This window comes from Hippoglossus stenolepis, chromosome 11 (assembly GCF_022539355.2).
Source record: "Hippoglossus stenolepis isolate QCI-W04-F060 chromosome 11, HSTE1.2, whole genome shotgun sequence".
NCBI lineage: Eukaryota > Metazoa > Chordata > Actinopteri > Pleuronectiformes > Pleuronectidae > Hippoglossus > Hippoglossus stenolepis.
In genome coordinates this window covers 24,456,341-24,473,540 of record NC_061493.1, presented here as the reverse complement: position 1 = coordinate 24,473,540, position 17,200 = coordinate 24,456,341, and the positions used below count along the sequence as shown (strand labels likewise).

General features: G+C 43.9%; 1 protein-coding gene and 1 long non-coding RNA gene across 4 annotated transcripts; both read left to right on the top strand.

Annotated features, from left to right (window-relative positions):
* On the top strand, positions 1–1,085 carry LOC118117654. Its single transcript, XR_004697819.2, has 3 exons — positions 1–114; positions 284–676; positions 786–1,085. It is a non-coding gene; the product is annotated as an uncharacterized LOC118117654 (long non-coding RNA).
* A 7,113-nt stretch (positions 1,086–8,198) lies between these two features.
* Positions 8,199–15,997, top strand: LOC118117644 (CYFIP-related Rac1 interactor B). 3 transcript variants are annotated; one of them, XM_047342089.1, is made up of 11 exons: positions 8,199–8,336; positions 10,804–10,877; positions 11,156–11,277; positions 12,023–12,128; positions 12,432–12,568; positions 12,655–12,732; positions 12,911–13,027; positions 13,537–13,616; positions 13,818–13,944; positions 14,397–14,467; positions 14,922–15,997. In XM_047342089.1, the coding sequence occupies exons 2-11, from the start codon at positions 10,805–10,807 to the stop codon at positions 14,989–14,991; spliced, it is 981 nt and encodes a 326-aa protein (XP_047198045.1). In that variant the 5' UTR covers positions 8,199–8,336; position 10,804; the 3' UTR covers positions 14,992–15,997. The 3 variants fall into 3 exon arrangements, with proteins under 3 accessions (XP_047198045.1, XP_047198046.1, XP_047198047.1); XM_047342090.1 differs by having other exon boundaries at positions 8,206–8,336; positions 10,800–10,877; XM_047342091.1 differs by having other exon boundaries at positions 8,218–8,336; positions 10,795–10,877.
* Positions 15,998–17,200: the final 1,203 nt, after the last annotated feature.

Here is a 17,200-nt window from a genome sequence, read left to right as displayed (position 1 = left end):
CCGGCCCCCTACACACGGCACAACACCGGCAGTGTATCGCCATGACGACCAGCCCAGATTGCCGGTCACCATAGTGTGAGGTCAGTGTTTCCATGGCGATGGAGCAGATGAACGGTAATCCGTCCTTGTTTTTGCACCATGGAAACAGGATGGGCGGGTGGAGACGGAGAGCGGGGGGGTGGAGTCATGAGCTTGTGTTAGCATGTGTTAGCAAGTGTTAGCATGTGTGTGTGATCCCCCCCACTCCTTCCTCTCACAGTAAATGTGCCTTCATGTTCTGCAGATCCATCAGCAGCTGAAGATTAAGAGACGCGGACGAACTGGAGCAAAAACCAGGTCACTGCAGACGTTTGTGCTGCAGGAGACAGCGACGCAGCTCAGCACACGGCGGGGAGGACACGGAAGGACACGGGGACAGAGGACAGAGGACAGAGGACAGTTAGACACAGTGATGAGCAGCCTCAGGTTTCTGTTCTACACTGACTGCACCTTTATTTTACTCTCTGCTGTTGTTCCATCGTCTCCGCACAAACAATCCTTTTATTTAACTTCCTGTCACCTGAGGATTATGAACTTTGTTCTTCTGTTTTAATTTGTGCGTCAAATGAAAACAAGTGTTAGGGGACGAAGAGACATTTGCATATGAAGCCGCACTTCTTTGAATCTGCCACTAGAGGTGAATAAAGAGTCATATTTAACTGATATCACCTTGAATTGAAGTGATTGATGGCTAAAGGGGGGTGTAAACACGTTCTAAATGACGTCATTGTTAATATTTCCTACAGCTGCTCCTCCGAGCTGAAATAAAAGAACGAGTGCACATCGACAGCAGCTTCACATTCATCATCCCTGACTCCCTCTCTCCTTTAAAACAGCCCTCCTCCTCCTCCTGCTCCTCCTCCTCCTCCTCCTCCTCCTCCCCCTCTTCCTGCTCCTCCTCCTCCATCTTTCAAATGCTGCGGAGGCTCCTGATTGGCTGACAGACGTGCTGTGAGGCGTAAGGGGGCGGGGAGCAGTAGCCAATCCCGTGCTCCCTCCATCTCCCAGCCCCCTCTTCTTCTTTCTTTTTAAACCCTGCATGAATATTTACCCTCCTATACCCCCTCCTCCCAAGAAAAAAAATCCCCTCTGAGATTTAAATCTGCGCCCACCCTCCCCCTCTTTCTCATGAAGAACAGGAGCCGCTCTCAACATGGAGGAGGCCGCTCGCTTTGTGTCGCTCACACAATGGAGTCCAACCCCCCTTGCAGATTTGAGGTTGTGGTGCAGCAGCAGCTCTGAACTGCAGCTCGGCCTATAAATAACTCTGCAGCCATCTTATCTTCTGTCCTGTTGGTTCTTCTTGTTTCAAGCGGAGGAGGAGGACGAGGGGGAGGAAGGGGGGGCACCAGGGACAAATATGATGAGAGTCACATGATGAGTGAAATGAGCTGAAGGCCTCGAGTGTTGATCTGTAGAAGAGGAACAAACGCTGGAGGGTAGAGGAGAATGAAGGTAGTGAGGGGGACGAGGTGTTTGTGACTCATGTGACGCTGAGGTTATCGAACTGGTCACTGAAGGCGTCACGGTGCCCGACAGGTTCCTACACCAAGGCACCTTGTTTGAAAAGCTCGGTGACACGATGAACATGTAGAGTGATTGTTTGCAGGAGGAGCAGCAGCGACACGAGACCACGGTGTGAGTCCCTCAGTCAGAAGAACAATTCAACTCTGCCAGGAGCGTCCTCACAGTCCAACTGCTGCCTCTTCTCTCACGCACGATTCATCCACAGAAGATAACGATGGACTCAAGAGACGTTTGCTCTGTTTCTCTTTGGTTTGTGACCGTTTGACAAACCAAAGACATTTTAAGACTCGAACATATTCGCAGCCTCAGTTAATCTCAGCTACAGATTTACCTTCGAAAACACAACTGTCTTCTTGGAAAGATAAATGTTTATTGGTGTTGGCAGAGTAAAGATATAACATTTCTACATAAATATTCTAACTCTATTGTCGACATGACACAGAGAGCAGCGTCATTAATGTTGGATGTGAGTGATTTTGAAAAAGGTTTATTCTTATTCTAAACTCCCAATTAAACGTAAACATTTCTAACTCATGAAGACAAAGTGCTGAAGCTCCACGAGAACATTCTTCATGAAACTTAAAAAGTTAAACGTTAAAGTTGAAGAACGTCCCCGTGATGAAACGTCAGCTGGACGTCTGCAGACAACAACCTTCTCTGATTCTGATGAGAAGAACAGAACCTGCAGTCGTCCACAGTCCCTACACCAGAGGAACCTTTCAAAATAAAACAAAAAGTGGATTTCCTGTCACCAGCTCGAGCAGCTGCTGACTGACTCCACAGAACCTGGATCCTGAGTGAAAACCTGAGGTTGAGTCAGAGGCCGACGAGAGAAACACTGCGAGGAGAGCGGAGGGATTCTCTCTGTCGTGGAACTGGAGGAATGACGACGACGAGGAGACGTCCGCTTTACTTCGTCAGTGACAAACATCTGAAAGGAAACATGGAAGTTAGGATTAAAACTCTGATGCGTTACTGCAAGTCAGAGCCGAACCAATTAGGGAGTAAAACATTTCTATAGTAATTAGCTGATTTACATATTTACTTCCTGTTTAAAATGTTAATGGTGAAACAGACTCACTCGAACTGGTCACTGTCCTGCAGGTTTAGCACCAGGCTGTCAGGTACACTTTGTTTTGGGACTGCGCCACCTACAGGTCGAGTGCAGAGACAACAAACAAGCAGACACGCACGCTAGTTTGTTCTGCATCTCATTTAAATTGTAATTGTTTGCACACAAAACAGATCCTGTAAAACAATTAAATATCAGTCAGGTGGTATCTGGATCAAGGTCCTGGGGATTCTCTACACGTGGAAACAGGTTTTTCTCAGAGCTGCAGATTCAGATCAGAAAATCCACTTGGCTGGGCAACAATTCAAGGAGGTCAAAGGTCAGGAGGAGACACGCTGCTGCCATTGTCCTGTTACACTCATGTGGCACCACCTAGAGGATCCAAGTGGGGCCTGCAGCTAAACCACTGACACTTGAAGATGAAAACGTTCTGCACCAGAAAGGATTCTCTTACAGTAGATAAAACATATATGAAGCTCCTGATTGGCTTTTATTCATACTGTGGTTTTTGTTGTTTTTACTGCTTCATCTGTTGTTGAGCACATTGTTATATAAAATGCTACATAAATAAAGTTTATTATTATATTCTATAAATACTAATGTTGCATCAATGTGTTTATATCTACAGCCATCCACTGTTTGGATTATTAAAATGGTTTCCTCTGACTTTGTGTACACGTCTGTATTTATGTCGAGCTTCTTATCGACCACATTCACTCCATCACACGCTCCCGGGGGTCGTTTAGGCTGCAGCCTCTTGCCCAAGGACACTCTGCTGGACTGGGAGACCTGGGAATTGAACCTCTGACCACTCTACCTCCTGAGCCACAGCCGCCTGCCGCCAGAGATGCTCACTCACGTCTTTCTAACAAACATCACGCCACCGTGTTTCAGATGGAGGACACAGAAGTACACTGAACAGATTTACACTAAACTTGGTGAAGGATGTTCAATGTTGGTGTGGATCTGGATTCTCTATCATTGTGAGATCAAACGTTATGTTAAGTTATGCTAACATTTTTATTGATTTCTCAGAAAATAATGGGACATATTCTGAGGGCTGATATTTACGAGTGTGTGAGATTTGACCTTCCTGAACGGTGTTAAAGTTAATATAGCACAGACATTAGAAGTTTTAATATAATTACTAAACATGAGAAGAGAACGACCTCATGGAGTCAGTTAGTTCTGAGACTGAGATCATGTTCCAGACGTGTGTGTGTTGTTTAAAGTACGATGATGGGATTAGATTTTAGGTTTCTACTTTTTTGAAGTTTCTGCTCATTTCTTTGTTCACTGTGTTTTGTTGCCGATGGAAACAACTTAGAGTTCAAATTTAAAATATTTTTTGGAGGATTTAATGTTTCATTTGGACATAATGAAAGCTTCTGGTTCATCTCTTCTTACCGATGTTCCTGGGTTCTTGGTCACGGCCTCGCTGTTACACACACACATTTCAACTGTTAGTGTATTCACAGGAGATCACTGTTACACACCTACAAACGAGAGCGTGAGCAGGCCGAGCCGGTCTGAAGAGGACGACCGGCACACGGATCCCAGCTGCAGGCGTGCCGCTGCTCGACGTTAACGTTCTCAGGCTTGTTGACAGGCTAAAGTAATTACTGCATGTTTGTGTGAAGAGTTTGTTCAAGTCGCTTCTGTTTCTTTACACGGTCGTGCAGCGAGTTCACGACACGACGGGAATGTATCTGAGGTGGTTCGATGCGTTTCCTCGATTTGATGGTTTTAAGTTGGACCTGACACATGAAGGAGATGTGTAATGATACCAGTCCATTCATTTGGAGACAGAAGTCTATTAACACCCATTATTCAAGAGAACCACACCCACACATCGTCTGTCAGATTCTAACAACAATGAACTGGAATAAAGGAAGTGATGTTTTCCACTTCATAGTTCAAACTGTCTGAACCTGAGCAGTTATGTCTCAGTAGAAAACCAGAGCAGCTCTGAACAAACAGCGTCGATTTAAAATAGAAAGCAGATAATAAAACACTGGAGGCAACAGGAAGGAAACAAGTAACGATGGAATAAAGATCGTTGACCACAGGATTAGGAAATTACTTCAACTGTTTGGAATGAGATTCTTTTTCCTCATTTTATTTATTTACCTATATTCTTAAAATGTTATTTTACTTTCTGTATTTGGGGATGTGTTTGGAGAAATATGAAGTTTAACAAAAGATAAAATCAGTAAAAATCTTTTAATCTGCCGAGCAGCCCAGTTTAAATCTCTTGCTCCTGAACCCAGATGACACGAAAACCTTCTGTTCAACTGGAAACAGCCAGAGGTCGCGACGCAGTAACACACACACACTGCCACCTGGTGGACACAACTGCTCCTACACCGAACTGCTGTGTCCCAGCTCGTCTCAACATTTTCATCCTGAACAAAGAGATGAGATCACGGGAGAGCAGAGGATTGGAATATAAATCAAATAAACATCACAAATAAACATCACAAAGGTCAAATAAACATCACAAAGGTCAAAGGCAGAAACTCAATTGCATATATTTAAGACTGTTGAATTCAGATTGTTGAATTTAACAGTTTTTTTACTTTTTAAGATGCTGTGGAAAACAGATGTTGATTTGTTCCAGTCCGACGACCTGCTCACACAATCAGGTGCGGGCAGGAGAGACAGCAAATACAAGTTTCACACATCTGCAGCGTGTGGAGCTCGACTTCAGTGAACTTTGATCTGCAATATTAGCCTCACATTCATGTACGTGAGACAGGGCCCTGAGTTCACTTCCAAAATACAGACATGTGTTCTAGAGTCTGTGAGAGTGGAACAGGAGGAAGAACCTTCAGCTACCAGGCTCCTCTCCTGGGGAACCAGCTCCCACTCTGTAGTAATCATCGTGTGTTGATCAGTCAAATCCACTGAGAAGCAGACAAAGAACTAACAGCAGGACACATTGAGGATGCGTTGGCTCCACACAGGCTCCGCCCCTCGCCTGAATGTTCCTGACGTTTTCCTGTAGTTGTGAACGAGTCTGACTCTGAAAACCTGCTGCTGCGTCTTCACACCAGAAACACTAACACATGTCAAGACGCTATTTTCTGGACATTTTCTGGAGTTGATGTCTGAAAACGACTGAACACAACCAAGTCTTAAACAACTCAGCATCTCGGCAGCCTGAGCTTCTCATCCTGGATGATCTTCTGTCTCTGGTCCTGTTTGGCCTTCTCTACGTAGAACTGAGCTCGCTGCGCCTCCTGCTGGGCTGAGAGGAACAAACACACATACAAGGTCCATATTAGAATTCATTTTGAAACTATAACAGGTTATATAATGCACCCCCAAGTGGCATCAATGCCTTCTCTCTCTTTCACTCTTAAGTCTGTACCCGTCACAGAGTCTGTTGCACGCCAGAGCGGCATTTGTGCATGTGCACCCCCTCTATCGCCATAGATTCACTGAATTCTGAGAAACTGCATAGAAAGTGAAACCAAATTCTCTGATCTGTCCCTTCATCCTAAACCACACCAACATTTAACCAGTTCTTCTCTGATGCATAGTTTACTGGAACTCTGTTCTCTAGATTTTGTGTAACCAACAAAAGTGTTGTAAAGACAATCCTATGATCTCAGCAGCAGAGTTAATACTTCCTGTCTCTGTCTGCTGCACCCGGCTGCTCCACCTCTCGCATGAATAATGCAGACGATTTGTTGCTGTTGTCAACGCGTCTGTGCAGAAAACCTCCGGCTGCATTGTGCATGTGTGAAAGACAAACTACGTGTAAACTCCCGACGCAATTCTCCAAACTTCATCTGCAGGTCATGTCTGAAACGGATAAAAAAACTAAAGTGACTGTGGAAACTCAAAGCCCTTAATGTATTTATTTATCTTTAAGTTTGAATTTATATTTGGTTTCACCCTCAGTTACTTTTGTTGCCTTATTCTACTTCTCTCACCTCATACTCAAAATATCTGTATTGTCAATATCTCCATCAACACTCCACCTGTGTATTCTCGACTGAAGCTGAGCTCAGTGATGGCCACGTCGTCCTGGATGATGTTGAAGTCTTTCGCTCGCTCAAACAGATCCCTGCCGATCAGCAGAGAAGCGGGGGGGCACATCAGTAACTAACAGAAACAGTCCAGAACCAACAGACGTTGAAAACAACAGTTTCATCAAATCTTCACTTCGTAGATTGAATGCTCACTGTAGGCCTCCCTCCAATCCTGAAGAGGATCGCTCTCTGTCCTCCTTCAACTGCACACAGAGTAAAAGTACTCTTACCAAACTGTGTAGTATAAGTAATCCATTACTGAGTTATACTCAGTAGAAGTACTATTGACTTCCCCCACTGAGGACTGAGACGTACGAGCATTCTGTCAAACAGACGGGACACTGACTGACCTTCATGCTGCAGTGGTGACCAAGCTGAAGGTTGACACCCTCCTGCAAATTGACATGGACGCTATTTGTCCACAAAGCGATCCAGTGTGTAGGACTGACCAGACTCCAGACACACACACACACACACACACACACACACACACACACACACACACACACACACACACACACACACACACACGACTGTAGTTTTAATTTTGGTTAGTTTGCAAAAGCCAAGTTATCTAGGTTGAGTAGTGATGAGCGACAGCAGCAAACAGTAGAAGCTTCTCGATTTGGAAATAAACACAGTTTTCCAGACTCACACTGATGTGATTCATTACATGACTGAGCTTTGATTAAACACATTAATGTTGGTTTTAAAATCACATTCATTACTGAACATGGCTCAAAACACCACCTAGTGTTTGAAACCGTCTTGGACCTTTCAGGATGGTAATGTCTCTACGTGTGTTGTATAAAACACTGGAGGACATATGGGAGAACGAGGCATCACGACAACACCCGGTGACCAATGGCAGACGTCCAAGACAGAGGGTCAAGGAGCTGGACAGCACCGGGCCCTGACAGGATCCACACCTCCTGGCTAAAGACACTACTCCACGAGCGCCTGGCAGCACAAATGACCCCCAGAAAGGAACTGGTAACACCAGGGGAGCAAGGCACCAGCTGCTGGTTGACAGAGCGGTCACTCCAGACCTCAGATCTCTGACCGCCTGGATGGACGACAAGAAATCCTGCGACACATGGATCCTGGAATCCTTGGAACTGTACAACATCAACAGGCCACTAAAGCTGCCTTCACACATGCACTGGACTATACAACATGCATACACAACATATATACTCCATACTTTATATATTATACAAGATAAATAATAACTAAAGAAAGAAACAATCAGGATCCTGTCGTATATATGTCTAAATGTAGATATTCTATGTGGTGATAATTGTGATATTAAAGTGTCATATCATTTAGTTCATAACTCATCTGTCACCTTCTCTCTTTCAGTTCTGTATTATTCTCCCTGAGTCTTCTTCAGTTTGTCCTCATGTCTGTATTATTATAAATGATATTAAAGTCTGGAGCTCAGGTTGCTTCCGTCGGCCGACCTACGTCACTCAGGTTACTGTTGCTGCTCGCTGATTGGCTGTTGGCTCAGCTCCTCGTGAGGAAATCACTCCTTTTATAGTGAACGGAGCGCCGAGCGGCGGCTTCCGGGTTCAAACTCCCTCAGCATGTAGAGGAGGAGACACCTGGACCGACACACGGGACACACGCACGGTATCGATCAGTGATCAGTGCAGGTGAGGAGCGGGGCGGGGCGGGGCGGGAGGTGGTGCTGGGGGCAGAGCAGGACCGGGACCGGGACCGGGACCAGGACCTGGACCTGGACCCCGGACCCCGGACCCCGGACCTGGTCTGTGGGTGGATCCCTAACAGATCAGACATGTCAGGTCCTGCAGACTCACCAGGAACAAAAAACACAAAACTGCTTTATCCTCAAGTTCAGTGTTTATCTGCTCTAACCAACTAACTAACCAACTAACCAACTAACCAACTAACTGTTCATCTAAATACGAAAAGACTTGATTACAAGTTAAACATCCGCGTTACTTGAATGAAACGAGAGTAAAAGTTCATATGAGGAACAGGAGAGACGTGTGTGTGTGTGTGTGTGTGTGTGTGTGTGTGTAATAAAATATCTACTACGGTGGAAAGTACAACAAATAATAATAATGCCGCTAATGTTTATAATGATAATGATAATAATGATGATGATGATGATGATCATAATAAGAACTAGATGAGCTCAAACCTCCCACAGCTTTTCAGCAGGTTGAGATCTGAACCATGTTCACAGGTTTTGTCAACATTAAACAGGTTAAAGACTCATTCTCTGATTGTATTGTATTTAAAGACTGTGAAGACATCTGCAGCTACTACAGTTCTTATCATATAAAACCATATTAACTATATGATATATGGTATTATTACTGTTACCATTGTTATTATTATAATATCATTATCATTTGACTATTACAAAACAACTAAACCATTATGTTATTACCTTATTATACTCCTGCGCTATTTTCTATCATCACAATATCTAAAATGACTATTTTATCAATGTTTTATATACTATTACAGTAGTAGTATAGTATAGACTAATATAGATAGTGCAGCATCTCTAAGTTATATATGGACCATATATTCTACATTGCTGACCACTGATTTAAATGTGGTATTTATTATTTATTTTGCCAGTTGTGTTTACATGTGTCATTCATGCATGAGGTGATCACACCGCGCCATTTGTTGTGTTTATAAGTTGTATGTTCTGTTGCACTATGTTTTACACTTTGACAAACGTGTCGTAAACTTTACATGAGGACGAATGACGATGAAAATAAACCTGAAACTTGCAGAAACAGACGAGACGCTGAAAATATGAATCAAAATCACAGAACTCTAAAACCACGAGGTATGAATGTGAGTCATCACCGAGACGATGTGTTTGTGTTCGTCTTGTGTTGTTCCGTTGTGCTGTTTGACTGAAGCAACAGGTGTTCGTCATGTTTGATGAATCTCGTGTTGTCGGAGGAAGATGAACGTAGAAACTCTCAGAGAGCGTCTTAGCTCGACCTGAGCTCAGTCTGAGTTCCTTCCTCTCTTTTTAAATTTAGCTCAAACTTTCAGCGACTTCATCACTTCCTCTTTTCACTGTTTCCAACCAGAAGACGCTGCTCGCTGTGTTTGACCTGCCGAGCGTTTGACTCCCGAGTGCAGGGAGATCACTGATCACTGCGACCTGTGAGATTTCCTGGTGTTTTGTCGTGTTGGAGCTCAACTCACTTTAGCTGGACAGCAGAACGGATCAGTGTGCGTCTGTCACATGCTGCTGTGAACATGTGCAGTTGTATTTTTTTAAGCAGAGATGCTTGTGTGCACAATACTGTTGGTGGTTAAAGTGTCATTATTGTGAAGAGACGTTACAGAGATCAGATCTCTTTTGAAATGACACACACAGAATCCTGAAGGAGTCTGATTGGACCTGAGGAAGGATTTGAAAAAGTCCAACCTGGAGAAGTGCAGCTGGAAAACTCTCAGACTTTTAGTTTTCTCGTGTTCTTGGGAGATAATGATTGAAAGTCTTTGCAGTCAGTCCTCGAGAGTCCAGTTCTTTACTGAGGTCACAGAAACACAAAGTAAAACAGATGGAGGCACCTCCACAAGATTTTAGCTTTTCGATGTTTCATTAAAGGAAGTGTATGAAGTTCAGGACCAAAATAGTCGAACGCAGGTCAGTGTTGATGTTTTTGTCGGTGGAGACGATGAACAGAACGATGTCTGTTGGTGGTGAAGCAACAAGCATCTGACTCTTTAACACAAAGTTGTCTCTGTACGAATCCCATGGAAGGACGTATTTGACGGAGCCTTCGAAACGGGACGGTGCAGTCGCACTGCTGTCGGTCTAGAAACTCTGTCTGACGGGTCAGTGTCTGCTCGCTGCTCGCTGCTGCTCTAGAACCGTCCAAGTCCAGGTGAGATGTGTTGTTCACTCCGCAGCTCCGACCAGGATGACCTCTGACCTCTGACCGGCACAGAGCAGCTGCTCACTGGAGGGTTTTAGTTTGTGAGTAAAAGCTCTGAGACAGTTAGTGTGAACAGTGACTGAAGGTTCCAACCGGACCTGCTGACATCAGCCCTCGACACAAACACGCTCTCATCATCCGTGTGGCTTTACTCCCGTGTCGTCCTCTGTGTTGACAGCATGGGGAACCTGATCAAAGTGTTGACCAGGGACATCGACAACAATGGTGGAAACTTCTTCCTGGACTTTGAGAGTAAGACACACACACACGTTTGTGCTTCTATCTTAGTGAGGACACTCATTGACATAATACATTCCCTAACAAGCTGCCCCTGACCCTAACCATCCCAACTACACACACACACACACACACACACACACACACACACACACACACACACACACACACACACACACACACACACATCAGAACTTGAATGCACACAACAATCCAGAGTCCACGCCTCCTGCATTGGAGAGCGACCGGTCTGCAGACTCACTGTGGTCTCGACCCTGTGGCTCTCTTTTCAGATGCTCAGCCCTCACAGTCGGAGACGGCGGTGTGGGAGAAGGTGAACAAGGTGCTGATGGAGGCCCGGGTCATCCTGGAAGACCTGCAGGCGTACAGAGGAGCAGGAGAGGAGATACGACAGGTAACACAGAGCGGAACGGACCCGTCACGTCCTCGTGTCATGTTTGGTCCTAACAAGTCCAGGTCCAAACCCGATAAACGCCATGACCATGGACAGTAAATAAAGATGGACGACACGTCTCTACGTCCTCCTGTTGTACAAAAATGAAACTAAAACATCTCTGATACAAACGCTGCCATTTGGTGCAGATGACGTCATTTACAGTCAGAGTCTGTTCAGCAGTGATCGTGGAGCCGTTGTATCCAGGTCCCGCCCACACACACTCTTGACCAATCAGGAGTCAGTCTCAGCTGTCAATCATCACGTCTCAGCCTGTTTTTATATCATCAAATAACTGATTCAAACCAAACTGATCAGAAACACTTGAACAAACATCAGAGAGAGAAGAACGAGCTGAAACGACAGAAACATCTTTACAAACATTTATTTAACGTCTACTTAGATTTTTAGTTTGGTCCATGTCCCATCTGCTAACATGGAGGAGGAGGGGCTTATGAGCTATACTGCAGCCAGCCACCAGGGGGTGAAAAAAAATGATTTGGCTTCACTTTTGAGGGCTGTCATGTCGTCCATCTTTATTTACAGGCTGTGTCTGGTCAGTGTGTGAAACAGCTGACGTACGTGTGTGTGTGTGTGTGTGTGTGTGTGTGTGTGTGTGTGTGTGTGTGTGTGTGTGTGTGTGTGTGTGTGTGTGTGTGTGTGTGTGTGTGTGTGTGTGTGTGTGTGTGTGTGTGTGTGTGTTCAGGCCATCCAGAGTCCTGGTGTGGAGCGTGTGCAGGAGAAGGCGTGGTCAGCCGTGGTTCCTCTGGTCGCTAAACTGAAAACCTTCTATGAGTTTTCCCAGAAGCTCGGTGAGAACCTGAACACAACAATCCTGGTGTTGTGATCAGTCCCTCACTCTGGATACAACAGCATGTTCCCACCTCTCATAAGCTGCTTGCAGACACACACTCAGCTCTTTAGTGCCACCATCAGAATTCACACTTGTGCTCAGGAAGTGGTACATTTACACCAAGATCTGCAGCTGGAGCCGTTTTTCATTATATTAGTTTATTCAGTCGAACTGTCCCTTCTGAAGAAATAAGCTGAGATCAGCTCCTGCTCTCTTCCTGTCTCTTAAACCCGTTGAGTGGATTTGTGTTTTCTTGTGTCAGAGTCCAGTTTGCAGTGTCTCCTCGACGTCCTCACCAGCTCCGGCTCCACTCCCACTCAACATCTGGAGCAGAAACAGGCCCTGGCTCGTCAGTTCGCTCACATCATGCACTTCACGCTGCGTTTCGACGAGCTCAAGGTCGGCCCCTGTGACCCCCACCCCCCACCCCACACCCCAACTTCACACCATCCCACATCCCACATCCTCTGCTGTCTCTGTTTCAGATGACCAACCCTGCCATCCAGAACGACTTCAGCTACTACCGCCGAACCATCAGCCGCATGCGAATCAACAACCTGTCGGTGAGACGCACGCAAAGGTTCAGCTTCATCATCATCGTACAACTCAGGACATGTAGAAATAGATCAACAATATTACACGAGAGATTTAACAATGAACTAGAATGAAAGATGCTGCATTTGTTCACGTTGGTCTGGATATCTTATCGCCTTGACTGGGTTTCCATGGCAACTTTCTCAGGGCGAAGCCAGTAACGAGGTCAACAACGAACTGGCCAATCGGATGTCTCTGTTTTACGCCTGCGCCACGCCGATGCTGAAGACGCTAAGTGACGCCACGTCAAAGTTCGTGTCAGACGTGAGTCCGTTCATCGATTCATTTCTCTTTCATTATATCTTTATGTCTATATTTAGGTCTTTATGACATGTTTATTCTGTTATATACATAATATTTCTATTCTATTTATTTAGTCTTTTATTTTTTGGATGTATTATTTGTCTTTATTTCGTATTATTATTTAAAATTCATGTTAGGCTATTTTATATTTGTACTCACCTATGTTTTAGAAGAAAATATTGTAGTTTGTATTTATCGTCACTGGATGAATTGTAAATATATATTTTACCCAAACTAAATAATGATGTTAAGGGTTAAATAAACATATATAAGCATAAATGGGTTTGAATCATTTAGCATTAAAATTAGGAATAAATAAAATATTAAGAGATTTAACATTTCTTACTCAGTAATGAATTTATGTTGGAAGTTACTGCATCTGGATGTAACTGCAGTATCCTGTACTTATACACACACCATAATGGTTTGTGAATATGAACTCTGGCTGAAACTTTTTTTTTCTGCTGCAGAATCCAGATGTTCCACTCGAAAACACGACAGACTGTCTGAGTACGATGGCCAGTGTCTGTAAAGTGATGCTGGAAACACCGTGAGTCTTGAACATGATCCTGAACGCATCACCAGCATCATCCCACAGCCTGACTGTGTGTGTGTGTGTGTGTGTGTGTGTGTGTGTGTGTGTGTGTGTGTGTGTGTGTGTGTGTGTGTGTGTGTGTGTGTGTGTGTGTGTGTGTGTGTGTGTGTGTGTGTGTGTGTGTGTGTGTGTGTGTGTGTGTGTGTGTGTGTGTAGGGAGTATCGCAGTCGTTTCACCAGCGAGGAGACGGTGTTGTTCTGCCTCCGTGTGATGGTCGGCGTCATCATCCTGTACGACCACGTTCACCCGGCCGGAGCCTTCGTTAAGACGGCCAACATAGACGTACGTTCACGAGACACACGATCACACCACCCACTGTAAACAAAGATCCAAAAGAGAATATTATTTATCGCCCCCCGGTGGCTGGCTGCAGTATAGCTCATAAGCCCCTCCTCCTCCATGTTAGCAGATGGGACATGGACCAAACTAAAGAATCAAAGTAGACGTTAAATAAATGTTTGTAAAGATGTTTCTGTCGTTTCAGGTCGTTCTCATCTCTCTGATGTTTGTTCAAGTGTTTCTGATCAGTTTGGTTTTTATTAGTTATTTGATGATATAAAAACAGGCTGAGACATGATGATTGGCAGCTGAGACTGACTCCTGATTGGTCAAGAGTGTGTATGGGCGGGACCTGGAGACCACTGCTCCGCTGCTCCACACTGAACAGACTCGGCTTTAACGTGTGATTTCTTTTAATGACATGTGTTTCACTCTGTCTCCGTGGTGATGTTCAGATGAAAGGCAGCATCAGAGTGTTGAAGGAGCAGCCGCCCAGCAGCGTGGAGGGATTACTCAACGCTCTCAGGTCTGTAAAGCTCACAAACACGAAAGAGACACAGAATCATATCTGTAGTTAATGTCGAGCGTCTGAGGCGGCAGACAGATTTAATACGGTTTTGTTTTAAAGAGACGTTTTACTAAAAAGGAGCGACGACGAGGTGGAACTGTTACTGACAGGAAGTGTTAGCAACGCTATGTGTTCACCGCTGGAAGTCGAGTCATGTGACTGATGAGAACCAATCAGGAAGAGAGCGTCTGCATCCTCGTTTACTAAAGTCTCCGTTTCTGTTCAGACTCAAACACAAACCCAGAGTTTTCAAACTAAGACGTATGTTACTTGCACAAGTCTCTGATTTAGAGGCTGGTAAAGTCCAGCAGGCGTAACCATAGAAACAGTGATGAGTTTTGAAACTAAAAGGTTTCAGTGTGGGCGGAGCCTTTGGAGATGGACTTTCATCACCCACCTTATCCTCCTGCAGGTACACGACCAAGCATCTGAATGACGAGACTACCTCCAAGCAAATCAGAAACATGTTGCTGCCAAATTAACTCAACTCGAGAGTTTTGGTCCGAATTTCAAAAGAACTACTGAACAAACCTTTATCTAAAGTTTCTCTGTTTAACCTCATTTGATTTTACTCTCATTTATATAAAAAACTTTTGTTCTGGTAAAAATCAGCTGCATCACATCAGATTTACAACAAATACAATGTGTTCACCGGGAATGTTTATTAAACTTGTCATTAGTGCAGTGGATGTTTTGTCTTTGTTGTCATCAGTTTACAGTAAACTGATCGTTCGATCCCTGGAGTGCAGAGAGAAAACGCACGTTTTCAGCCTCTTGTGGCCAAAATGAGTATTACAAAGACAAACACTGACAAAAATACAGTACGTGAAAACATTTATTTCCTCCAAATGTTTTCCTCAACACATGTTGTTTGTCGACTGGTTGTTTCTCCTGAAGTGACGTCGACTTGGCGTTAGCAGATATGTTTTCACGTGTTGTTTGTTTGAACCCAGAAACTTCGAATTGGTTCTTTTCCTATTCAACAGAGAATCTAATCTTGCATTGTTTCATTTATGAATCTAACACAAAAATCGATGTGCGGCTTGTTTTTTGTCTCAAGTCAGAATCGGACTCAGTTTTCAGTTCAGTGAAGCACGAATGTGTCAGAACCATAGAAACCTTCAGGTGTGAAGAATGTCTTCATCTGTAAACAAACGTAAATCGCAGTCGAACTCACTGTAACCACGGCAACATTTTACTTCCTGTTTCTGTCAAAGTTTCTGTGACATTTTCCAAAATACAAGCTTTTATTTGTTTTGTTAGTTGTTTTTTGGGAGCGTAGTAACATGCTAACGGGAACAGTTGAGTTAGCGAACAGAAGGAGAACCACTGTGACGACGCGGTACTGAACGAGGGAAGCCTCAGACTGATGTGATGACTGCTGACTGGAACCTTTCACAAACTGTTTTATTTTGCCTTGTGTGTTGCCGCTGCCATTTTGAATGATGTTTGTGTGTCGGCGAAATAAAGTCAAGATTTTTAAGAAAAGCCTTTGTTTGTTTGTTCTGGAGTCACAAGACGTTATTCTGAGACAGTGGTGCAGCCTTTTCACTACTTTATCTACTTCCAGGTGAGTCCCACTCAATCTCTTCCCCGCGAACATGCAGACACACATACTGTACGCTCCCACGTGCACTTACACCGTCACTACATCTTTTACTGAAGGATCAACGTGTTCTTTACCTTTCATGTTGTTTCAAATAAACAATATAACTACATAAAGTCAATTTCCTTTATTTCATTTATAATACTTTGTGTTTTATCAGCTGTTAGCAAACTTCCTTAGATAACATTTAACTTGACTCATGTTGACTGGTGTGGTGTGTGACATTCTTTAAATAGAATTCAAAGGTCTTCCTTCTCGGGTCGGGATGGACTGCCCTGTATAACTATGTTCCGTCTATGTGACCCTTGATTAGAGGTTTATTCTGAATGGGGCTCTTAGAGTTCACTCTGATGTTGTTCCTGGAGTCTTTGGAATGACCCTGATGTGGGATCTGCTTCTCTGTAAATACAAATACAAAGTTACCCTCACTTAAACTATGTAGGTAAATCAATGAATGTGTTTCACACTCTTCTCACAGCAAATCAACAGCGAACTCTTTGTGTTTATTGGAGCAGCTGCTGAGTCTACGAGCTTGTATCGCTCAAAGAGCAGAACACATCATCGACTCAACTCACTGACAAAACAATAAAAGGTTCTGCTGTGAACCGGGAGTACCACAGGGTATTCAAGGTATAGTATATAAATAGGTAGATTTCACAATAAGAGGCAACATATAATTGGTATGTGTTACACACATAGAAGTAAAAGTATTCTGCTCATCATGGTGAGAAGTTGTGTAAAAATATAAAAAATCTTTCAAACTAGTAAAAAGCAGAAAAGTTGTTTGATATTATTTTAGATTTTCCCATTGGACGAGATAACTAACATTCCACTCTGGGAACATGTGCTAAGTTTGATTTCTAAAGTTATTTTCCAGTGAGGAGTTGGACACTAGAGGGCAGCAGTATCATTATTATTAACAGCAGTAACTGAATGTCGTACCAGACACTAGAGGGCAGCAAAGGACAAGTTATAATCCTGACTGCAACTAACTGATGACGTTTAACTACTATGACACTTTATAATTATAATGATACAAGAATAATAAACTACAACAACGATATGATGATAACTATGTAAACTCC

What these genes read in the sequence shown, in the direction of transcription:
- LOC118117644 (XM_047342089.1), top strand. Translation starts at nt 10,805, where the DNA reads ATGGGGAACCTGATCAAAGTGTTGACCAGGGACATCGACAACAATGGT. An exon ending in TGAGTTTTCCCAGAAGCTCG is followed by an intron (nt 12,129 to 12,431) that starts GTGAGAACCTGA and finishes TTCTTGTGTCAG; the next exon opens with AGTCCAGTTTGCAGTGTCTC. An exon ending in TGCGTTTCGACGAGCTCAAG is followed by an intron (nt 12,569 to 12,654) that starts GTCGGCCCCTGT and finishes TCTCTGTTTCAG; the next exon opens with ATGACCAACCCTGCCATCCA.